General features: G+C 44.1%; 1 protein-coding gene across 1 annotated transcript; it reads left to right on the top strand.

Moving 5' to 3' along the window:
* Positions 1-4,086: 4,086 nt before the first annotated feature.
* On the top strand, positions 4,087-9,029 carry CRYAA (crystallin alpha A). The gene is made up of 3 exons (XM_060234195.1): positions 4,087-4,371; positions 5,858-5,980; positions 8,276-9,029. The coding sequence occupies exons 1-3, from the start codon at positions 4,183-4,185 to the stop codon at positions 8,483-8,485; spliced, it is 522 nt and encodes a 173-aa protein (XP_060090178.1). The 5' UTR covers positions 4,087-4,182; the 3' UTR covers positions 8,486-9,029.
* The last annotated feature ends 16,263 nt before the right edge of the window (positions 9,030-25,292 follow it).

The raw sequence follows: 25,292 nt of genomic DNA, 5'->3' as shown, positions 1-25,292 counted from the left end.
TTTCACGTCTCCATCCACCCCTGGCACCGGAAGTTCCTGTGCTTTGCGATCGGGGACGCCCACTTCCAGTACAGAGCCTTGCCCTTTGGTCTTTCTACGGCCCCAGGAGTGTTTACGAAAACGATGGTCGTTATTGCCGCCCATCTGAGGCTGAAGGAAATCTCCCTATTCCCGTACATAGATGACTGGCTGATAGTGGCGGGATCTAGAAAGGCTCTACTTCAGCACATCGACATCACTCTCGCCCTTCTGGCTGAGTTGGGGCTTCAGGTCAACTGGAAGAAATCGCACCTTCAGCTGTCGCAGAGAGTGCAGTTCATCGGGGTGGTGCTGGACATCGGGGCCTGCAGGGCATTCCTCCCCCTGGATCGAGCGGAAGCTATTGTCCAAGCGGTTCGCTCCCTACAACAGAATCCATCGGTTCCTGCCCACCGGATTCAGCGGCTACTGGGGCTCATGGCAGCCACCACTTCGGTTGTGATGTTTGCGAGGCTTTGCAAGCAACCACTCCAGCTGTGGTTCCTCAAGGAGTTCCGCTGCAACTTCGACTCCCCAAATCGGTTCCTGACTGTCCCTCCAGAGGTGTTGGCGGATCTCGAATGGTGGGGGCAAGAACACAACCTGACGGAGGGCGTGCCCTTCCACAAACTGCAGCCATCCGTTACGATCATGACGGATGCGTCCCTTTGGGGGTGGGGGGCACATGCAATGGGACTGTATGTAGGGGACCGGTGGCCGGCCCATCAGGCCCTTCAGCACATCAACTTCCTAAAGCTGCTGGCCATTTTTCACGCTGTCCGGTCATTCCGGGCACTCATCAGGGGAAGGGCTGTGGCAGTCCTAACGGACAATACTACGGCCATGGCGTATATAAACCGTCAAGGGGGCACGGTGTCTCGCAGACTCTGCCGGCTGGCAATGACGATTTGGGAAGCGTGCGTGGCCTTAGGGACGTTGCTGCTCGCGACCCACCTCCTGGGTGTCCAGAATACCCAGGCGGATTTTCTCAGGAGGAGGGGAGCGTTGCTCCATGAATGGGAGCTCAACTGGAAGTTCCTACAATCTGTGTTTCGCCTGTGGGGGGCGCCTACGCTGGACGTTTTCGCGACTCGAGACAACAGAAAGTCCGAGTCGTTCTGCACTAGGGGCGGTGCGGACTCCATGTCCCTAGGGGACGGTCTCCTCGTTCCATGGACTCACCACAAGGTGTATCTTTTTCCTCCTCTACCCCTAATCACCAGGGTGGTGCAAAAGATTCTGAGAGAGAAGTCGGTGGGCATCCTGGTGACGCCATGGTGGCCAAGGCAGCAATGGTTCCCGATGGTCCTGCATCTCGCCAACGGGACATTCCACCACTTCCTGCAGGCTCCGGATCTGTTGCTGTCGCATCGGGGGCGGGTTGTGCACCACAACGTGCCCTACCTGAAGTTAATGGCATGGCGTCTGGATGCTTGCAGTTGTCAGAAAGAGCTTGGTTCATGATTCTGAGCAGTAGGAAGCCCTCGACGTGGAAGTCGTACTCCTACAAATGGTCTAAGTTTGTCCAATTCTCTGTGAACGAAGGGCTGGAGCCGCGGATGGCAGGCCTACCTGCAGTCTTTGTTTTCTTGCTGCCCCTGCTAGATGGGGGCCTTGCAGTGTCCTCGGTGAGGGTGTACCTGGCGGCCATTTCGAGTGAGCACTTGCAGATTGAAGGGCACTCGGTCTCACCCATCCAGAGACTAAGAGACTAAGAGGTTCCTCAAAGGTATCGCTCGGCTGTACCCAGTGGTGCGGGTGCCTGCGCCGGCCTGGGACTTGCCCTTAGTACTTAAGGCATTGGTGGGCAAGCCATTCGTGCCTATGGCTACTTGTTTGCACCAGCTGCTGACGTGGAAGACAGCATTCCTGGTGGCGGTCACGTCGGCCAGGTGAGTGGGCGAGCTGGCGGCGCTGAGGTGTGACGCCCCTTATCTCTGCTTCTCCCCTGAGGGTGTGGTGCTTCACCCTGACGTCACTTTTCTACCTAAGGTAATCTCCACCTTTCATTTGAATGCTGAGATCAACTTACCTGTGTACTTTCCGAACCCGTCGACGGAGGCCGAGCGGAGACTGCACGCCCTGGACGTGAGGCGAGCGTTGGCGTTCTACCTGCACCGCACGAAGATCCTTCGACGGGATTCCCGGCTCTTTGTGTCCTATGCAGCACCCTTTCTGGGTCGAAGGATTTCGTCCCAGAGGCTGTCCAAGTGGATAACCGGCACCATTCGGTTGTGTTATCTTCTACGTAAGACACCACTCCCTGGGCCATTGCGGGCCCATTCTACACGAGCGATGGCGACTTCGGCAGCATTCATGAAGGGCGTACCGCTGCAGGACATGTGCAAGGCTGCCACCTGGGCGTCGACGCATACCTTCGTGTCACACTATGCGCTGGACATGAGGCGGCGTCAGGATTCTGTGGTGGGCCGTGCTGTACTCCAATCTGTCTCTTGCACCCTCCTCCAGGTACGACCTTGGCTTGCTAATCTCCCATTGGTGTGATGCACAGAGACCATGAAGAAGATAAACAGGTTTCCTACCTGTAACTGATGATCTTCGAGTGGTCATCTGTGCAGTCACACTACCCGCCCTCCTTCCCCTCCGCTGCCGGTCCATCTGTAGTGGGCTTACGCAGCGGTCAGAAGGAACTGGCGGGATGTCCGCTCCTGTCCTAGCGAGCATGCGCAGTGGGGAGTCTGTGCGTGCACGCTGGGATGGGGGCGCGGAAATCCGCAGCTTTGAAGTTTACTGATCAGGGTCAGCGCCGGCGCCTCTCCCATTGGTGTGACTGCACAGATGACCACTCGAAGATCATCAGTTACAGGTAGGAAACCTGTTTTTCTACTAGACTTAAATCCCTGACATCTGAGTTAAACCTTTATTTTGACCTATCATAAGCCACAGTAGGAAAATTTGTCCCTTTTGATGTGGTAGAAAGTTTGTTATACACCTTATTCGCTTACACAAGCTTTGAAGTGTAGATGATGGTCAAGCCTGTGTTAGATCTACCTCAGCTCATTACTAACCTGCAGTAAATCACTGCTGCTGATAAGCCTATGAGATAATTTTATGCTACCAACAAATACCTGCAACACAACCAGGATTTGAGTTAGGATGGCATAGATCTTCTGGGAGGCAGAAGGAATAGCACATAGATTCAGAATTGTTGTGGTAGATTTCAAGATGTAGTAGACAACAAAGGCTTCTGGTATCTAGCATAACCTTGGCTATATAAAAATGTATTCTCTAGCACTGACACACCAGTTGGTTTTTCTTTCAGGAACAAAAGTCTCTATGTTTTTCTATGTTTTTTTTTTTTAAATTGTGTACAGATCAATGACTTTTCTCCTAATAGTTTTGTGACATTTAGCTCAAATTTTAAAAAAAATGCACCATATTTTTTTTTCCCCCCACACACCACAAATCCAACCTTCCTGACCTGACACAAGAGGGGGCTGCCGGGTGGGGGGAGGGACTGGGTGGGCAAAATTCCAGTGTGAACCCAGTGGTCATAATGGAGGCCCATGCAGCTGTGTTAGATTGGGATAGGCAAAGGGTGGCTCAGCAGATATCTTTGTCCAGAGTTGACTGTCCTATAGATCAGGTGGGTGAAGGGTGACCCATCAGGTATTTTTGTCTGGGGGGGGGGTCCAAACTTTTCCTGAACTAAAACATTCTTAAACTTCTGTAAAATACATTTCAGAGAAATCCCTCTTTTCCTTCTTGGCTTCAGGAAGATCCAATAAACGTGTAGATAATAAAGGCTATATCAGTCTTTAGACAATTCCTATGGTCATGGCAGTGACTTTTGAAACTGCTTGCCCAGGTGAGGGCTAATGTTTCTGTCCTATCTGTGTGGAGGCTAACAGCAACTTCACAGACTGCTGCAGCCCAGCCAGATGCTGTTCAGAGGTATCTGGCACAGATTCTAACCAGACTGTCATTCTCAGGTCAGCCCTTACATTTCTGCTGACCAGATTGGCGTTCAACATGAGATCATGTCTTTCCAGAGAAATCCCACTAATGCCTTCATTCTGTGAAACTGGTATATATAGAGGGAAGTTGCCTACATCTCCACTGTGCAGTCCAACAAAGACCTCACTGTCACCAAAGCGACTGCACTGTCTTCTCTCCACCTCCAAGCTTCCAGCAGCAGAGATCATGGATATTACCATTCAACACCCCTGGTTCAAACGAGCTCTTGGCCCCTTAATTCCAAGCCGTTTGTTCGACCAGTTTTTTGGAGAAGGTCTTTTTGATTATGATCTCCTGCCTTTATTTTCCTCTACCATCAGCCCTTACTACAGGCAGTCTCTCTTCCGCACTGTTCTTGAGTCAGGTGTTTCCGAGGTAAGATTCTTGTTTCTGAATACATTAAATCTTTTTTATGAGGTTATTTTCATAGTCACCCACCTCCAGATATTTTCATGGTTTATTTATTTTAATGAACTGCTGAATGGGGTTATATTGCTTAGAAGCTAGAAGAATCTTCTTATCACTTTAGCAAAATAAGTGTAGTTCAGGAATTTTGTGTGGCAACTTCATAAAAAAGAAGAAAACAGATTAAGAGGTTAAGGACATACTGTATATCTGAACAGTATATGTTTCATGATTAGAGAAACAGATTTCTATATGAGTAAATTCATTTTCAGCTAGGTTTTTTGTATGTGTGTGTAGCTAGAAGTGAACTCAGACTTTGACAATCCAAATTTTTCTGCTTAAAAATAACCTTACTGGTATACCAACAGTCTGGAAAATACAATAGTTTGTTCTTCAGATCTGTAATGCTGTCCTGTTTAAGGTTTTTAAAAAATCTTTTGCAGATATGACTTTTAAAGATATATTTCAGAAATCTAGTAAATATTCAAAAGCTTCAGCAACTCTTAAAAGTCAGCTGTAAAACTTAAGGTCACTGTGGTGTTTCTGTATGAGTGGGTTTTTACAGTCATGAGGACAACAGCAGTCATAACAACTGCTAAAAGGATCTAAAACTACTTGGGGTGCTGTGGCCAAAGAAACCATCTAAGAAATGTCACAAAAGAAATGTAGAATAAACCAAGTGCCATAATTTTAATTATATCATACAATAGTACTGAAATGAAATGGAATAAAATTAAGTGAAATGAAGATGCCCCACAATATATTTCAAACAGCATATAAGAAAAAAAAAGACAGGGAGACAGCTTCACACCCTATTCTCCAAACTTGTCAATTCAGAATAATTAGATTTAAACCTGTGTTCTTCCACTGGAGTAAGTAATCTTTGTGTTCAAGCCAGGGCCAGGTTCAATTATCTAGGGCATTGTTCTCCTTCCTGCTCCAAGTCTCACCGAGGACACTTGGAGCCTGCCAAAGCTTTGTATGTATGTGAGTAAACCAATGCACTCTTGTTAAACAATGTGTAGGTCACAGACTCAGAATACTGTTCTACTTTAAAAAAAAAATCCCTTCAAAAATAATCCATGCTATTGAAGTTAGTACAATGACTTCAGTAACTTCAGTGGGCTTTAGATCAAATCTTTTAGCCACCCCCAGTAATTTAACAGGGAAGACAGCATGGAATAGCCCAGCCTCATCAAATCTTGGAAGCTAAGCAGGGTCAATACTTGGAAGGGAGATGACCAAGGAACTCTGCAGAGGAAGGCAATGGCAAACTGCTTTTGCTTCTCACTTGTCTTGCAAGATCCTTACTGGGGTCACTATAAGTAAGCCGCAACTTCACAGCACTACATACAATAAATATTTCATTTAAAAAAAATAAACACCAAGTCTTGGCAACATTTTGGATTCTAATGCTTTTTGGTGGGGGCTTTTTTCCTCAAATTTTCCATTTCAGGTGAGATCTGACCGGGACAAGTTTACAATCTTTTTGGATGTAAAACATTTCTCCCCTGAAGATTTGAGCGTGAAGGTCATCGATGACTTTGTGGAAATCCATGGCAAACACAATGAGAGACAGGTAAATGGGTGTGCCAAGAGAAGAGTAAATTGTTTAGATGAAAAGAAAATTTAGACCCCAAATATTACATATGCATCTGCTCTAGGAAAGCTCAAACATGAGATATGATGCTAATGTGATGTTTATCTTTTTAAATTACTGTTTCACCCACCGTGTACTCCATAGAATTCATCAACCTGTAGGCGTTAAATAATGACCTCTAATTATAGAAAGAACATACTCTGGTGCCTCACAAAATGGTCTGTGCTTTAATCACATTGAAAACTGCTTTTATAAACTAGCACAGATAACAAGAGTACATAAAACACGGTGGAGACCATGAGAAAATTGGAAATTTAGCACATCTTAAATGAAAAGGCTTTGAATGTCAAAAAGCCAGTAATACCAATATGGCTAAAACATCCATGGGTCACAGAGTAAGTTTGGAGCTTGTGCTTAAGATCTCTGCCCTGACCTGGATAAACCAGGCTAGCCCAATCTCAGAAACTAAACATGGTCAGCTCTGGTTAGTATTTGGATGGGAAACTACCAAGGAATATCAGAGTCAGGTAACAGCAAACCACCTCTGAATGCCTCATGCCTTGAAAACCTCATGGGGTCACCATAAGTCTGCTTTGACTTGGCAGCAACCCCCCGCCGTGCTCCAAACCTTAAGATCTCTCTTCCTTCTCCTATCTAAAATGGCCTTTGACAAGTCACTCAGTCTTGGTTCACTATCTGTAAAACTAGAAGAATAATTACATTTTACAGGACAGTTACAAGCATGCATGAGTCAAGGATCATAAAACAAATTCAACGCTTACACAAGTGGTAAAAGGAAAGGACAGTGAATAATGCCAATTGATCTACAAAAAAGTATTGATAAATATTGATTTTGACTTCATATCTGGAAGAACCAACACATCAAATCACACTCAGTGTGGGGGAGGAAAATGTGGGTTCCATAATTTTTTCCAAATACCATGAAAAAACAGGTTTGCTTGAAACTTATGGAAGAAATGCCTAAAACATATAGTGCAACTGTTGTACACTAGTGCGAATCCAAATCAAATACTATAATGACTTGAACATTAACTTTGGCATTTTATTACCATTAATAGACACCACACAGTGGAGAGTTTAACTCAGAAGAATGCTGGAATCTTTACACCGAGGTGTAACTACATGATACAAATCTCAGATCATGGGTGCACGACCAGACTCGCAGCCAGACAAACATCACAAGAACTCGCCTTAAAAAAATTATTGTTCACTAGATTCTGTGAGGGAGTACTCTGAAGGGAGAGAAAGAGCTACTGGTTTCCCTCTCATCTCACAGAAAGGTAAAAGTGGGATGATATTGAGACTGAAAGCTTCTTCTCCCCCCTCACAGAGATGAGCAAACAAACCCTTTAAAAAGTGATCTCCCCTGATCTCCATCCCACAGCAAGTCCATTCACACATCTGTTCTGGGTCTATCATGCAGGTTGACCTTCAGAGAGAAGTGACTGTTTAACTAGGACAACTCATGGATAATCCATTTGAAGGAGGGAAGGCATGGTAAAGAACACTGAAAGAGCAAAGTCATTTCCCATTTGCCATGGCAAGACAATTATGTTGACTGAAGGGGAGGGGGCATGGTCCAACTTCTCTTGCATTCCTTTAATTCCTTCTACTTAATGGACTGAATGATGGGTGAAAAGGAAGGAAGGAGTTGTCTTTAAACCTTTTAAATCACCTGCAGAGTTAGAAGATTTTCTTGTATATTGAGGCATTATTCTACTGTGATTTTCTAACGATTAATTTGTTAGGATGCATACAGCATCTACTCATCTGATCAGTTCTGTCAGTTTGCAAAAGAGGTTATCAGGAAACATTTTGGAAGGGTGACCACTACTCCTTATGACTTCTTGAAGTCCTCCTAGCTTGTTTTCTCAGAAAGAGGCAATGTGAAAATTGTCCACGCCATTTACTATGGATAGGACAAGCTTGAATCGATACCCCTAGATAGCAGATTGAATTTAAAGAATGGGAAGTGTTATAACCGGAAGACCACAAGGGAATAATTTTTGTTGTTAGTTCATTGAGTGTGAGGGTTATTAAGAAAAACGGGTGAGAAATTATCTTTTAGGTATGTTTTAGATACAGGACTTCCTGTCCTGTCCTATAAAAGGGATTGCTATATATTAAGTTACTTCAGTAATCTATTCTTCTGGCTTGGTAATTAGATCTACACTTGTCAATTATCTTCTGGAGACACAAGCACATACCACACAGTTTACACTTTTAACACTTGGTCTTCTTGTCTCTTCTCAGGATGACCATGGGTACATCTCCCGTGAATTCCACCGCAGGTACCGCCTCCCTTCCAATGTGGACCAGTCTGCCATTTCCTGCTCTCTGTCTGCTGATGGCATGCTGACCTTCTCTGCACCCAAGGTCCAGTCCAACACTGACCTTAGCCACAGTGAGAGACCCATTCCTGTATCCCGTGAAGAGAAGCCAACCTCGGCTCCTTCTTCCTAGGCTGAACCTGCTGCTGCTGAAGCATCCAGGCTGTCACTTCTTGCAGGCCTCATTCACAGAGCCATTACATAGATATCAGTGAATATCTAGAAGGGTTTCTTTTTTTTTTCTTTTTCTTTTTTTTTTCTAATTTTTCTCTTGGATGGAATGAGAGGCTTGGTGAGCACCTAGAGGACTTGGAAGCTCTAAGCCTAAAACACTGTGATGTCAGGATGGCCTGAAAGATGAAGTGTGCTGCGGAGCTGATGTACTTGCTGAAAAGGGGTCTTGAACATCTTACAAGCCCACCTGAAGAGGCAGGCAGCATTAGCTCTCCATGCCTCAATTGTTAAGTTTGGTGCGGCAAAAGCAACCATACAGAATTGTTCTCTGCTAAAGCAATTCAGACACAGAAGCAAATGGGAGCTAAGCTGATTACTGAGAAAAAGAACCAGGAAGAGTCTATGGCATTTGAAATGAACGTGCCATGAGCTCTTCCAGGTAAAAGCAGAAATTATGACATAAGTCTTGGGTGGGGCTGTAACTTTTTCCAGCAAAGTTTTTTTTTTTTAAGTGTATCTCTTTACATCCACTGCAGTGTTATCTTCTCTTAGTGGCAACTGATGCAAGGACAAGCAAGCCTCCATTGTCTTTGCAGACTCCACCAGGGTCCATCACAGTGCTGAGGCTTCAAGCCCCTTCCAAGCTCTCCCCAGGCCTGCATGTATCACATCATCTTCTTTAATCTTGCTGTAATTCTAACATAGCTCCACCTGTTATACTGATATCTGACACAATCTGAGAACTCAGTCAGTGGCAGTCAATAAAGAAAATGTGAAACAAGCAACTGGTGTTCCTTTCTTAATGTCCTCCAAGAGACTGAGTGATTTCAACATAAATTCAAGGCAGCAACTTCTCCCCAGAGGATTAATTTATATCACCAATGGCAGCAACACTTTTCAGTTCTTCTGAATGCAGCACTAGGCTTGATTTAAACATGGCAAGAAGAAGAAGAAGATGAAGAAGATATTGGATTTATATCCCGCCCTCCACTCCAAAGAGTCTCAGAGCGGCTCACAATCTCCTTTACCTTCCTCCCCCATAACAGACACCCTGTGAGGTGGGTGGGACTGGAGAGGCTCTCACAGCAGCTGCCCTTTCAAGGACAATCTCTGCCAGAGCTATGGCTGACTCAAGGCCATGCTAGCAGGTGCAAGTGGAGGAGTGGGGAATCAAACCCGGTTCTCCCAGATAAGAGTCCACACACTTAACCACTACACCAAACTGGCACTGGGGTGCTACCCACACAAAAGCAGTTATTTATAGCAGCCCCAGTAAGGATGTGTACACATTTGGAACATATCTTAGGTATGCAGAAAATAGTAAAGTGAGGGGGTAAGGACAATTAGCATGTTTAAGCACCTGAAGACTTTAAAAAAACAAAAACAAACCTTGAGTTAAAGATATGAAGGTCCAAATTGTTCTTTCCTCTGCCAATTCTTTGAAGGCTCCAGATTGTAATGATGGTAGTGATGATGATGCAGCCAAAAGAACAATGAAACCCACAACAACACAACCATAAAGCAGCAGTACTGGGTTAAAAGTGTTAGCCATTATTCACCTTTCAAAATAAATTTGTTATTAAAATAAATATGTGTTAACCAAAATCTCGTAAGAATAGGCAGCAGGCAAATGAATGCAGGGAGGCCATTCCACAATCAAGGGACTGTAAAAGTCAGTAGGCATCAACCATACTTCTGATGGGGCACATAGAGCATAGCTTCTGTTGATCACCTCAGTGACTGGAAGGTTCGTATGAGGGGACTGGAGTTTTCCTGGAATTACAACTTTTCCACACTATAGATATCAGTTTCTCTGGAGAAAATGGCTTCTGTGGAGGGTGGATTCTATAGGATTATACCCTACTGAGGTCCCTCCCCTTCCCAAACCCTACTCTCCCCAGACCGTACCCCCAAATTTCCAGAAATTTCCCAACTCAGAATTGGCAGCCGCAATAACTAATATTTAGGAAACTGCCTTGAAGAAAAAGGAAAATAGTTTTTAAACAGAATCCTGGAGAGGACATAAGCAGAAATTGGTTCTAGCTTCAGGGGGGAAAATAATTAATTTTAGATAGGCAAATCAATAGTTTAATAATCTGTCACTAGAACAAGTAGCCCAGACAAATTGGGGATCCCCCCCCCTCCCCAGCAATATGAGAAAGCAATGAATGAGGAATGAATGTATATGTTAACTGCTGTAAAATTATTTCTAATTTATGGCAACCCTATACAGTTTGGTGTAGTGGTTAAGTGTACGGACTCTTATCTGGGAGAACCGGGTTTGATTCCCCACTCCTCCACTTGCACCTGCTGGAATGGCCTTGGGTCAGCCATAGCTTTGACAGAGGTTGTCCTTGAAAGGGCAGCTGCTGTGAGAGCCCTCTCAGCCCCACCCATCTCACATGGTGTCTGTTGTGGGGGAGGAAGATAAAGGAGATTGTGAGCCGCTCTGAGACTCTTCGGAGTGGAGGGCAGGATATAAATCCAATATCATCATCATCTTCTTCTTCTACATTAGGGACCTCCAGATTATCCCATTGTTGCGATGATGCCACTGTAGAAGGACAAGCACGTACCATTTAGAAAGGGTATATAGACTACATGATTGTCAAGATTTATTCCAATTCTGCTGTTTAGGAAAATACTGAAATGACTATTACATAAACACATCATAGGCTGAAATTTCACAAGGCTTATGGTACTGGTTGTCATCCCTTGAATATCCTGGCACAAACCTTCTGCTGATGGTCCTTCATATTGCAGGAAATGGAACTGAGGTAATAAATTGAATGAACTCTAATTATTGAGTAGGAAAATGCAGTTTCTGCCATTTGGATATAGACATTGCTGAACATTTGGGACCTCACTGGTGGGAACATTTCTAGGAAAACGGCAGTCATCAAAACCACCAGTTATGCTGAGATGGAAAGGGGTTGAGCTGTACTGTATTGTCCACAAGATGTCAGACTTTCCCAAAGATTCAACACAGGATCTGGTCAAGTGGGCTGTAAATTCTGAGGACATCATCTGGTGTTCCCAGGTCCAGGCGTGAGCGTGGAACCTGGGGAGGACAGGGACCTCAGTGGGGTGCAATGCTGTAGAGTCTGCCATCCAAAAATCTGTTTTCTCCATGAGAACTGATTTCTGTAGTCTGTAGATGAGCTGTAATCCCCAAGTCCCACCTGGAGGCTGGCAACCCCAGCATCATCTAATAGTACAGTCTGCAATCCACATTGCTACTTAAGAAAACTAGTAATAATGCCTGCTTTCATGTCACAAAACTGATCATGGTTACCTATGTAAATACTTAGGACAGAGTTTCTGTGGGCTGATGTCACTACCTGAATGAATAGAGAGGGTTTGGGGGGGATATTTCATAAAAAGAAGAATTCCTGGAACATCTTGGCCTTCTTTACTTGATAAAATTTTACCCAGAGGTGTTTAAAATGAAGGACAGAAAACAGCTGTATTTACCAAGAGATTGGCATAGAAACATTCTCCCTGTTGTAAGAAAAAGCCCCCTATTTGTCATACACATGGACATCGTGATTAGGGATGTGCAAAAAAAAAAAAAAAAAATTCGGTAGTACATGGATTCTGAAATATACAGGGGGGGGGGGGGGGATACGGAATCCCATATATTTCTGAATTCCGTAGTCGGAATAGCCGCATATACGGTAGATGCGCGGCTATTTCAGAATATACGGCCCCATTATACCCTATGGGCTATTGAAATCAATGGCAAATAGGGTATATTTGAAGCCGCCTGGAGGGGAGGGGGTTTGAGGGAGAGCCCCCAAATTTGCAGGGGACTCTCTCCTACAAACCCAAGTCCCAAAAAGATTGGGCCAGGGGGTCCAATTCCTGGGGCACCCAAAGCCAAACCTAACTTCACACAAGAGAATCTCTATAGGACCCAAATGCACTATATACATCTATCTACTCTATGAACCCTGCCACACAAAACACAATCTGCTCAAGGTCTGCTCTGCAGACCTGGCTGCTACAAACCCAGATGCCAGCTCTCCAGCCCTGCCCCAAAGAACGCGGGGAGAGCTGGCCAAGCACAACAAGCATGCTGGCTCTGGGTCTCTCACCCAGGTGCCAGCTTCCCTGCCACAGAACACACCATCTACAGATGCCAGCTCTCCAGCCCTGCCCCAAACAACATGGGCAGAGCTGGCCAAGCACAACAAGCCTGCTGGTTCTGGGTCTCTCACCCAGGTGCCAGCTTCCCTGCCACAGAACATACAATCTACAGATGCCAGCTCTCCAGCCCTGCCCCAAACAACACAGGGAGTGCTGGCCAAGCACAACAAGCTTGCTGGTTCTGGGTCTCTCACCCAAGTGCCAGCTTCCCCCCCCAAAAAAAACAGAACCAGGAAAAGGGACAACAGGAGAAGGCCAAGAAACTCAACTGTTAAAAAGTGGCCTTTTCACCAATAAGAAACCTTAGGCCAAATGAGTCAACAACACCCCCCCTAAAACCAGAAGCAGGAAAAGGGGGACAACAGGACAGGAGGATGCAAAACCTGCAGCAATAGAGAATAGATCCAAACAGAAGGCCAACACAAACTCAACTGTTAAAAACGTGGCCTTTTAAACAACGGAAATTTGGCCAAACAGCACCCCCTCCCAAGAACCAGAACCAGAAGAGAAAAGGAACAACAGCAGCACAACACAGCAGCAACAAATCAAACACGGAATCCTTTTAAAACAGTAAAAAACTTGACTTTTAACAATACAGGAACTTTACCAACCCCTCCCCCCCAAAAAACCTTCACCCTAACCCCAAGAAATCCAAGCCACCCAAATCAGGAAAAGTAAAAGGACACTGCACTTTTAAAAGTCCTCTCACTAAAGTAAGATATAGGCAAATTGGCAAAAAAAACCCCACCCCAGGCCCCCTTCCCCAGCAGAACCCCCTAACCCTAACCCCAAATAAGCTACCCACCACCCAAATCTGGATAAGTAAAGGGACTCTGAGTCTTAAAAAGTCCTTTTACCAAATAAAATAAAAACAAGAACCCCAAGACTGTCTTACCTTAGACATCTTCTCTACTCCAGGCAAGTCTGGTAAGGCTGAGAGAGAGCAGCAGCAGCTGAGGCCAAGGGCCAGCACAGCACAATCTTTCTCACACACCAACACACACCAACACAGCAGCAATGGAGGAGTCCAGCCAGGCAGACTCCTTAAAAAGGTTCTCTGGCCCTACAGAGAGCAGTTTCAAAAAATAGCACTGCTCTGTGATTGGCCAGACAACAGTGTTTACTTGGATATCCAAGTAAGCAAAAAATCAAAAGAACAACAATGTTGCTGATGGCTGGGAGATCAGCTACACAACAGCCCTGCAAAGCATGCCTTTGCAATGCATTTTGCAAATGCATGCTTTGGATTGGCTGCTGGGGCTCCTCTTCCCCCTCCCCCCCTCCCTGATCCCAGGGAGGCTATGGGAGAGGCGGGAAAAGGCTACCAAAGGCGGGAAAGGAAGCAAGCAGCTCCCTTGAGGCTGCAGAAGCCTTTTTCCCGCCTTTTCCATGGATTTCCGTATACTTCCAAATATCTATACGGAAGTATATGGGGAGCCATACTCGGCTCCCGCATAATGGGCCCCAATTGGATTCGGCTGTATGCGATTCCGTATACAGCCGAATCAGGGGTGATTCGGCGGTTGATTCGGTTCGGCCAAACCGAATGCACACCCCTAATCATGATCACCAGTATGGTTGCCAGGGTGCCTGGAGTTTTGACTCGCACACATCTGCTCTAAGAAGTGGACTTTGCCCATGGTTTCTAAGGCTTATGTGGATACTATAAGCCTCAGCTTTGCAGCAGGAATCTCTGGATAGGTGTTAGCCAGAACTACAGACGAGCCTCCAGCCTCTCCTTGCATGCACAATCTCGGCCGCTGCAGTGGAAGAAGTCACACTGCCATGAACTGTACTGGCAAACAGTTTCCAGCCTGTTTCCATGAACCAAAGGCTAACACCACCAGAATCCATCTTGTTTTCCTGACTTCATTACAGCAAAGCAACAGCTGCTTCAACTTCTGCATAAGGCAATCAAGCTTATCTTAGGCGTGGATCCTGCCAGACTGCCTAAGCTTTTGTCCAACGGAATCCAAGACAAAGGATGGTGCCAGCAGAGGAGTAAAGAAGAGGAAGAACAGCTTCAGAGCCATAGTTATTGTATAAATCGGGTGTCACCTTAGGTATCAATTTGACCCTCTTAAGTATCAATTTGACAAGTTTGGATAGCTTGTTTAATCACCTCCACCTCCACCCAATACCCCGCATGTTCCCCAGAGAGTACTGAGGTCGGGAACACAAAATCTCCTTACTGTCCCTGGGCCGAAAGAAGCCCGCTTGAAATCCACCAGAGAAAGGGCTTTCTCTGTTATGGCCCCTACATGGTGGAATCTGCTGCTGTAGGAGGTGAGGGCCCTGCGGGACCTTGTTCAGTTCCACAGGGCCTGTAAGACGACCCTCTTCCGGCTAGCCCATACCTAGCTTGAGAACCTAATGCAACTTGCCAGATTTCCTTTATATATACTTGAATATTTATTAATTTTTAGAGTTTTATCTGTTTTAATTGTCTATTCCCTCACATGTTTAAATATTGCTTATTGTTATGTGGGATCTATTGTTGGATCCCACATAACATGTTGCCGCCCTGAGCCATTCGTGGGAAGAGCGGGATATAAATTCTAAATAAATTAAAAAAAAATACCTCCACCCATGCCTTGCCCTAACTGTCACACTGGATCTTCCCCCTGCCTATTGTTATCTGGAAACCCAATCAGGTAACCAGGGCCAGGTCCGCTTATTGGCTGGATATGGGCATCCAATCAGATACCCAGAATAGACTGGGCACTGCCCACCACACAAGTCCAGCCCCTATGGTCACTTCGGAGCCTCCTCTTTTCTGAGATAACGTACCATGTGGGTCAGCATCATGTACCATCTCACCACTTGTCATCCGCCCCTGAACCTCCTACTCCCTTAGGGGTCAAGGTAGACTTTATAACCTCTGACCCAACATTCTGCATGTGTGCATCTTACAGTACCCCAACCCTGCTGTTTAGATACGCCCCCAATACCTGATCAGTTGAGGGTCCCTTCCCCCATTTCCCTCATTCATCACCATTGGAGCCTTCCTCGAAGACTATGATCGGTAATTATCACCCTGTTTGTCCATCCCTGTGTTACCTCTGTATATGTCTCTCTATTTTTATTAGGTCTGTATGTGTGTTGTATGTATCCATTACCTTGTAAGTGTGTTCTATAGTTTTCTGTAATAAAAGCATAATTCTTTTACTTAATTAGTGTCCTCCTTAAATTTAGAAAGAATTTCTGGAAGTCGAATCCTGTATATATAGACGTAGATTCTAGATCCTTTTGAGCCATAGTTGCCCAACTGTTAATTCCCCAACCTCTTTTGAGGGCATTTTGGTTTACAGTGTGGTTTGGTAAAAAGATGCCAATGAGAGCCAGTTTGGTGTAGTGGTTAAGTATGTGGACTCTTATCTGGGAAAACTGAGTTTGATTCCCCACTCCTCTACTTACGGCTGCTGGAATGGCCTTGGGTTAGCCATAGCTCTCATAGGGATTGTCCTTGAAAGGGCAGCTTTTGGGAGAGCTATCTCAGCCCCACCCACCTCACAGGGTGTCTGTTGTGGGGGGGAGAAGATATATGAGATTGTAAGCCGCTCTGAGACTCCAATTCAAAGAGAAGGGCGGGGTATAAATCTGCAGTCTTCTTCATTCACAGGGCACATCATTGTGACTATGGGTATTTTACAAAGCAAAAATGTTTCAAGTATAATTGTACAAACTGTAAAGTAAAAGTAGTTCCCTGTGCAAGCACCAGTCATTTTCAACCCTGGGGTGACGTTGCATCATGATATTTTCACAGCAGGCTTTTTATGGGGTGGTTTGCCATTGCCTTCCCCAGTCATCTATACTTTCTTCCCAGCAAACTGTACACGTTAACATAAAGCCGAAATGTTGATGTGAAGTCCAAACTTAGTAAAAATTAAAATTATTAAAATGTTGATTCAACACTTGCCTTATTCCTGTGGGGGATGCAACCCCCCAACACTATTATATAGATTGCCTGTCATGACAGTGACCTTTAAAATAAAACTTTATTTTGAATGTGGCACTGTCATGTTTCCAATATTGTTCTAAGAAACCATAATGGGAGAGGGTATGACCTGTTACCCCAAATTTATTTTGTTTAGGAATGTTTCAGATTTTTACCCCTTTTATCTGATTTTTGAGATATTTTATGCTTCCAGACCCCGTAAATTGGTCTGAACACAAAGATCTCTGAACTACCACAAACAGATGTGTTGTAAGACTATATTTGTTGTGTTTGAAGGGAATTTTTCAGTTAACAGAAAGTGAATAAGCAGTGTAATCTAGATAGTACCTTATATGGCAGTTAAGCCTTTTTCTTTTCTTTTTCCCTAACAACAAAGGGTTGTTTCCCTCCCCTCCTGCACTTTCTGAATCCCCTATGTTCTGGTGGTGTGGTGGATGTTTCCTGCCTTTGTTCCACAGAATGACAAGCCCATATTGTTTTTCAGCCAAGGAAAAAGCAATGAATATACCTTTAGCAGTGCTGAATTGCAGTGCTGACATTAATCAAACAATCATATTACGCGAGCTTGTGTGGATAAAGTGACGCCACCATGCAGCGAAGACCATGAAAAGTGACAGGCCCATCCAATTTGGCTAAACTTTACCAAATAACACAATTGTTCCATTTTTAACTCATATCTGTAGTTGAAAATAAATTTGCCTTCCAGTTGGGGGCCCTGCTGCAGTACTTTGTGCTTGCTTCATGTCTATGACAGGAGCAGAGGATTTAATGAGAGTTCATGAAGAACAGCACATTATTGTATGAACGAGAGTCTGTTTGAATAGACTTTTCCTTTTCACCTTTGCTAGTGCAGTCACTAGCACCTATATCCGCAAGAGCATGTGCAGCAAACAAGGCCTTCGGTCTACGCTGAACAATTGAACCTGCTGCCTTACTGGCTGACAGTGTTCTAATGACTAACATTCACATTCCCCTGGAGACCCTAGTTCTGTGTTGACTTTGATTCTGGATTGTGCCACTCGTTGTGACAGCATTCAGCCTAATCAGCAAAGTGATCACTTGAAACTCCAAGCAACTGACATTTCAAAATCAAGAACTCTTGGGAAACTATCAAAAGCTCTATAGATAGAAATGAGCAAACATAAGATATTAGGAATGTACCATGCAATTATGTTTGAAGGCTTTTGTTGCCTTTGCATTGCTCATACAAAGTTATTTATGGGGGATAGAAAGACATATTAAAATCAAGTGTTTATTCTAGCCCAGTGATCTTTAGCCCAGGGCTTGGGAGCTTCATGTTGGTCACTTTCTAAAACATACATATTCTGATTTGCTTGAGTATTGACTTTCTGTACACTGAAGTTTTCAGCAGACTTAAAAAAAAAAGAATAACTATGCAGTCATAAATGTAGAAAACTTTATCTTAAAGAAGAATTTGTATCCATTGTAACTATCTTTTAAAATATATATATAAAGGACCTTCTGTGATTTTTTTGGAGAGTTGGAAGTTAATGATATACATGAGTATAAGGAATTCAACATACAGAAGCATTTCCTGTATTTGTGTATGGTACCATTAATGCAAAAAGTTGCTTTAGGTGGAGTAAGCATTTTAAATGGTCAATCATCTTAAATCTTAAATAGAATATAATTGAACTTATTGACTAGACTGAGTGCATATTTATTTACTGCTAAACAGGGCTTTTTTTGAGCAGGAACCCACAGGAATGCAGTTCCGGCTGACTTGGCATTGGGGTGTGTGACCTAATATGCAAATGAGTTCCTCCTGGGCTTTTTCTACAAAAAAACTGTGTGAAACAATGGTGCTATCAGGGGAGTGTGGCCTAATATGCAAATGATTTCCTACTGGGCTTTTTCTACAAAGAAAGCTCTGCTGCTAAATCCCATTCTTCTCTGTGTGTAGCAGTACATGCAAGTATGTTTGTGCATACATGTGCATCATTGTTCAGGCTACAATTAGAAGTTATTAAAATATAAGCTTCTGGCCTTCTACACTCACATATGTTCTGCAGAAACGGCATACAACAGCAGAGTCAGAGTCTTTACTTTTTGGATAATGGAGTCTTTATTTATTGGATAAACTCTTGATAAGATTTATGGTGGAGGTCAGCACCATGGTGCCTGCAAGCACCTTTTCTGGTACCCGCCAAGCGTTTTTAGGAAGTGGGGGGGGGCAGGTAGGTCTTTTGTCCAGCAAGGTTTCTGATTGACTGTTGGAGAACTGATTGGCTGAGCAGGATTTTTTAAAATGTTGCTTTGGCAGAAGCTGCCACCATAGCACAAGGATCTGCACTGCGTTCCTAAAAGTAAGCTTGGCAATCATTTTCATGGCTGGCTCTGTCTCCTGCAGCAGCCATTTTATGGCAGTTTTGTTGCTTCACCCACCATGCCTTGTCAGAATTCAAAGTGTGCCCACAGGTTGAAAAAAGGTTGGAGGCCCTTGGTTTATAGTAAGTATCTCTCTGGGAAAGGTCAATACTTAAATATTCTTCACTCACAAGTGATGACTTAGGTGTAAACAATGAAATCAATGCTTTTTGTTGTAATTTAGCAATACCATCCTTGAGAGCAGGCAAAGTCTCTTGAGGATCAACCAATTTCTCTAAATGAAATTGTCTATGCTACAGAGAACTTAAAAAAAGGAAGGAAGGCCAGTGTGTGGGAATCGGTGAACTAGGCGATTGCCTAGGGTGCCAGCTCCTGCCAGAAGCTGGGGCAGGTGCCCCCTCCCCACTCACTCTGCCCCTGACCTATCCATTCATTTTTTCTTGGCTCTAAGGGATTGGAGGAGCTCCCCTGATCCCTCAGAGCTGAAAGTGTGGTGTTTTGGAAGGGCCAAGTGATCTGGCCCTGCTCGGCTTTGCTCACAGGAATATAATTGAACTTATTAGGGAATATAATTGAACTCTGCTCACAGGAAGGTCAAGGGAGGGTGTTCTGGCTCCGCTTGGCCTTCCTGCACTATAGGAAGGTAGAGTGGGGGGGTGGCGCTTGCACAGAGGGCTCCTCAGGAGGAGTCCTCCCTGCAAACGGAGCCATCTGGTCCTGCTCAGCCTTCCTGCACCACGGGAAGGTTGAGTGGGGGGGGGGCATTTACACTGAGGGCTCCTTGAGAAGAATCCTCCATGCAAATGGGGCCTGATTTGGGCCGGTGCTGGGAGCCCTCCCTCACTGGAGGGTGGAGCCTTGCCTGGGGCAGCAAAAACCGCAGCACCGGCCCTGAGAAGGAAGGCAGGAAGGAGAGAAAGGAAAGGAATAAAGAAAGGAAAGGAAAGGAAGGAAGGAAAGAAGAGAGAGAGAGAGAGAAAGACAGACAGACAGACCATCTTCTGGGCTGAATAGGATGACACCTTGTACGCACAGGGGAACCACAGGAGACCGTGGGTCACCTGACTAGGGAAGGACTTAACTGACTGACTATTAAGAACTGTGACGCAAACTTTAACCATTCAGGATTAGACTGGACTTGAGAGGGGGTTGTTCCGGGTGCATGCATATAAGCGGGGACCCGGACCCGCCATCTTGTCTTGTTGTGTGGATGTTAATAAAGTATGATCGCTGTTCAACGTCTCTGAACCCAATACTTTACAAGTTTGTTATTAGGAATGAGGGAAGCTGCTGTTTGACCAAGTCATCAGTCTTCCAGGTACAGTAGGGAAGAAAGGATGGAATTCTAGGGTAAAAATAAAGCATTGACTTTGATCTGAACAGCATTCTTCCTGTTAAAGTTTGCTTGAAGTCCTGTTTATAAAACTATTCTGCACAACATCTGTCAGGTTTTTTTTTTTTTAAAGCCACAAATATGACAGGAAACACACTTAAAATGCATACACTGACATACACTCACACACAAACACAGGAGACAAAAATGACTAGAAGCTAATCTGACAGCAAAGACTGAACAGGTTTTAATTTATCTTGACAGTTCTGACATCACTGCTTGGCTGAAAGGATGTGTTGCGAATGAACTGTGTGGCAAGCTGAAGAGGTCATGACCCCAGGCCACTTAGCCTGTGATAGCAGAGCACATCCCTTCATGGACAGTGCTGTGTACTTGTAGTAAGTGCATACAAAAATAAATATATTCATACTACATATTGACTGTAATCTGTCTTTCAAAAACATTAATAGAGTCTTGGCCATTACGTCTGCCAATCTCTCCCTCTCCCAATCTGTTAAAACTGGGAAAGTCTTATATGTTGATGGCATGTCAGTTTTATATTCCTACCTACCACTGTAAATTCTCTCCACTGTAATTTGATCCTGATCTCATGAGAGCTTTCTTATAGCCCAACAACTATGGATTTTTAATATATATATATCCCATCTTTCTTTTTTTAAAGGCAGCCTACAGGTCAATTAACCATAACTATATTATTAATAGATCCAGGTGGGCAGCCGTATTGGTCTGAAGCAGTAAAACAAAGTAGACCACATCTCATCTGAGCATGGACACCGGTACCAGAGCTTGCAATAAACCCAAGTGCCACCTTTGCTGCTACATATATCCAGACAACACAATCACTGGACCTAACAGTATTAACTACACCATCTCAGGCTCACTCACTTGTTCATCTTCCAACATTATGTATGCCATTAAATGCCAACAATGCCCTTCAGTTCTCTATACAGGGCAAACAGGACAAACTCTGCGCCAAAGGATAAATGGACACAAATCTGACATCAGGAATTACAAAACTGAGAAACCTGTGGGAGAACACTTAAACCTTCCAGAGCATTCAATGGATGACCTCAAAGTAACTGTTTTACTGCAAAGGAACTTCAAGAACAGAACGGAGAGAGAAAATATTGAATTACAAATTATTATGAAACTGGGAACAAACACCTCCCCAGGACTGAACAGGAATATATATATATTTTAATCTCATTACATATGCTAAACCCACTCTCACTGAGTGTAGGTATATATTCACAGTATTCCAATGTATTTCTCTTTTAGAATAGTGTATCATAATACTATTTTTTGTATTGACATACTCAAATAAGGGATATTAGCTATTTATCTCATTACATATAGTTTAACCCATTTTCACTATATTTTAATGTATTCTTTTTTTCTAATGGCAAACTTGAATGATGTTTATAATGTATAGAATGATGTTTATAATATATGTTACATGGTCAAAAGTAATTTAGGTGAATAAGAACATTACTAGGAAATACATGTCCTTTTGTTTTACCTAGACTTGTAGCAAGTGCAATTAACAGGCAACTTTTATTACCTTTTATTGGTTTCCCATGCAAATGCTATCCAGACCAAATGGTTTTCCAATTTATTACACTATTTTGCCATTTGATCCTAACTTTGTATCAGTTTATACTCTTACCCCACCAGCTATATGTATTTCAGCTCACTGTGCCCATCCCCTCGTCTGAAGAAGTATGTGCATGCATACGAAAGCTTACATTCTGAATAAAACTTTGTTGGTCTTAAAGGTGTTACTTGCCTCCTACTTAGTTGTATTATTAATATCACGTGTGTTTCTGAATATGGCACTATGAACAGCAACACCAGGGATAGTGTGGCTATTCTTTAATTCTTTTAGACTGTAGGCCAGGAGTTTTTCAGCTTTCTCCTGTCTTCCAAAGGACTGTTTTATACAGGTCAGGTGGAATTCCACTTGTGAGTGAAGTTTAATAGATTCATGTTTCAATTTGACCAAATGTTGATATCACCCTGCCAGAGGATTTTCTGCATGTTATGGTAGAGCAAATTGTAAATCTGTCTCAAGTTTTGCAAGTTGTTTCTAGTGAAACAAACTGGTGACAAGTAGAAGTAAAACTTTAAACATTTACATTGTGGAGGCAAATTAACATGCTAAAATGAATATTATTCCACAATTCATTTTGTGCTTCAGCTTTTACCTGCTATGTATAATAATATTTTCATTTCTAGTAATTCTGGTGTCTACCGCCATATCCATACCACATTTCAGCAGTTTGCTGTGTAGGTATTCTAACAATTTTTGTCATCTCATAAGTCAAATTGCTGGTGAGCACAGATTGGAGAAAGAAACCACGAACAAATATTTATGTGATTCATAAGCCACTCTATCTAGACTGATTATTCAAGTTGCCTTATTAATGTCACACCTGTTTTAAATGGTACTGATGCCAAATTAGATGGAAAAACATGCAAATACATTGCTAGCTTTCTGGTAAATTAGCATGCAAATAGCATAGAGGTGAAGGTAGCTTTGAAGAGAGATGCACTAACATCATTTGAGTAATTACTGAAGCAGGGAAATTAGAAGAAAATAGCTGGAAATTCCAGTAAACATCAATCTACTCATGCATCTTAGTTTCATCAAGTTTGTCAGATAATACAAAGCAAACTACTTGTAATTTTTCTTTAGATAAATTGTGGTTGTGACAGACACCTGCAGCCTTTAAGATCACAGCTATTTTAAACTTGCTTAAAAAAAAAAGCAAATCAGGGCAGATTACTTTTTATTTTGGGAGTGTAGTCAGCAGAAGGCTATTTTGTCATGATAATTTCTTGTGGATAGCACATGGTTTGAACACACCATAGCATGAAAAAAAAGTTATTTATCTCAGGACAAACAACTGAAAACCAGAACTAAACAGGAATTTTGTGCTATCTTAAAGACTAACAAAATTTTATTCTAGCATAAGTCTTCATGCAATAAAAAGTGGTCTCTGTTCCACAAGAACTGAATAAAGCCTTATTAGACTTTTAGATATCACAAGACTCCTGTGCAACAGAATAACGTGGCTACTCCTCTGGAACTGAACATTAGACTTAGTATTATACTAGTAATAAGGCCCGTTGTGAAGAAAAATACAACAGGCTCTAGAAGGACACTCTGGGTGAGTGCCCCCCTCTTTCTGACTTCCACCCACCCAAGTGAAGGCATGCACTCCCCCCCCCACCTGAAGGGGAGCTGATGTCTGTCATCTGGAGAGCAGTTGTAACTCTGAATGATCTCCAGCCCTCATCTGGAGATTAGCAACAGTGGTTCCCCAGGAGGAAATGGCATTGTATCTGTCTGAGATCTCATCCCTCCTCAAACCCCACCCCTTAAATCTCCAGGAATTTCCTAACCTGGAGTTGGCAACCATATCTCCTTCCCTTTACCTGTCCCTCTTTCAGCTTTCCATTGCCTTCCCCTGCCCTGCAACTTGTACATAGGAAAAGGACAACCTTTCTTCACACTGGTTTGTGGCGAGGGGAGACCAAAGCAGCTTACATCATTCTCCTCTCCCCACTTTGATCTGCACAACCTTGTAAACTAGGTTAGGCTGAAAATCTGTGGCTGGTCCGAAATCACCCAGTCAGCTTTCATAGCAAAAACTCTGAAGCCTCTCCCCCAACCTTGGCTTTCACTAACCTAGTCCTCACCCTTGCTGTCTTCCCACCCGCCCTGCAGATGAAACAGACACCGATTTTCCATTCCCCCCTCTCCTATGTGTGTGTGTGTGTGTGTGTCCCTGTGTCTGTGGTGGCTGAAAGCCCTGAAACAGGTCCAGGATGCCGAGAAGGAAGAATAATGCGGAGGGGGGGTTGCAGGGGGAGCATGACAACAGTCACACAGACACTTCCTTTTGTTTGCAGTGCATTGTTGCCACCTCTTCCTGTCATATCCAGCCTTGCGGTGTTTAGCATCAGTGTGAGCTTGTGACATGACTTTTTTTGGGGGGGCTGGCATGGTTGTGTTATAGAGTATGCACCTCAAGACAGGTATTTTCTGTAGGGAAATTTATCTGATTTCAGTTTTCCATCTTCTCTCCCCTCCCTGAAGCATCTGCCTAATAAAAGTACAGTCTTTCTCCGCAATGGGGACAAAAGCAGGAAGCAAGCGACTTCAGCAGGGTATAATGACACAGCCCTCACCTGGAGATTGGCAACAATGGTTCTCCAGCAGAAATGGCTAATTTTGAGAAGGGATTTTATGCCATGGTACCTGTCTGAGGTCCCACCCTTTCTCAAACTCACCCTCTCCAGGCCCCACCCACCAAATCTCCAGGAATTCCCCAGCCTGGAGTTGGCAACTGCTAATTCACATTGACGTCCTAGAGGGACTGCTGCTGAACAGGAGCAAGCAGCCAGGCCTAGTTAAGTCATGCCAGCTGGGAGGAGTTGGAAGATCTCCTGGGATCAGAACTGAATTCAGGCAAAAGATTTCTCTCCCCACCTGAAGAAAATAACTGTGGACTGTACTATTCTATTCACCTGAGGCCTCTCCCTTTACTGAGAAACGCAGTCTGGGAAGCCTAGCAACAGCCTCTGTCTAGTACTTCCCTGGGGGGAAATAAGCGGTGCCTTGCCTCCGTGGCTATTTGTGTGGCCTTTGGAGGCTGTGTGTGCTATGAGGCCTTTTGTGAGTCCACAGCAGATCTGCATCCCTTTCTGAGGCTGGTTAAAAGAGAGGACACAGAGAAGAGTTGGCTGTCTCTGAGGTAACACTGTTAACATTCCTGGGCCGTTCAGCCGGCGCGACCCCCCTCTTCACCGCGCAGGATCTGCGCGGATTTCGCACTAAATGCCGCGGAGCAGCCGGAAGAGCTGGAAACTCCCGTCGCAAAAGCCGCACAAACGGAAACTGCTTTTTGGCGGTTTACGTTTGAGCGGCTTTTGCGCCGGGAGTTTCCGGCG

The sequence above is a fragment of the Heteronotia binoei genome, chromosome 3, assembly GCF_032191835.1.
Source record: "Heteronotia binoei isolate CCM8104 ecotype False Entrance Well chromosome 3, APGP_CSIRO_Hbin_v1, whole genome shotgun sequence".
In the NCBI taxonomy this organism is placed as follows: Eukaryota; Metazoa; Chordata; class Lepidosauria; order Squamata; family Gekkonidae; genus Heteronotia; species Heteronotia binoei.
This window is presented reverse-complemented; position numbering and strand designations above follow the sequence as displayed.

Coding starts and splice junctions, on each gene's coding strand:
- CRYAA (XM_060234195.1), top strand. CDS start 4,183: ATGGATATTACCATTCAACACCCCTGGTTCAAACGAGCTCTTGGCCCC. Junction 4,372..5,857: donor TTGAGTCAGGTGTTTCCGAG/GTAAGATTCTTG, acceptor TTTCCATTTCAG/GTGAGATCTGACCGGGACAA. Junction 5,981..8,275: donor GCAAACACAATGAGAGACAG/GTAAATGGGTGT, acceptor GTCTCTTCTCAG/GATGACCATGGGTACATCTC.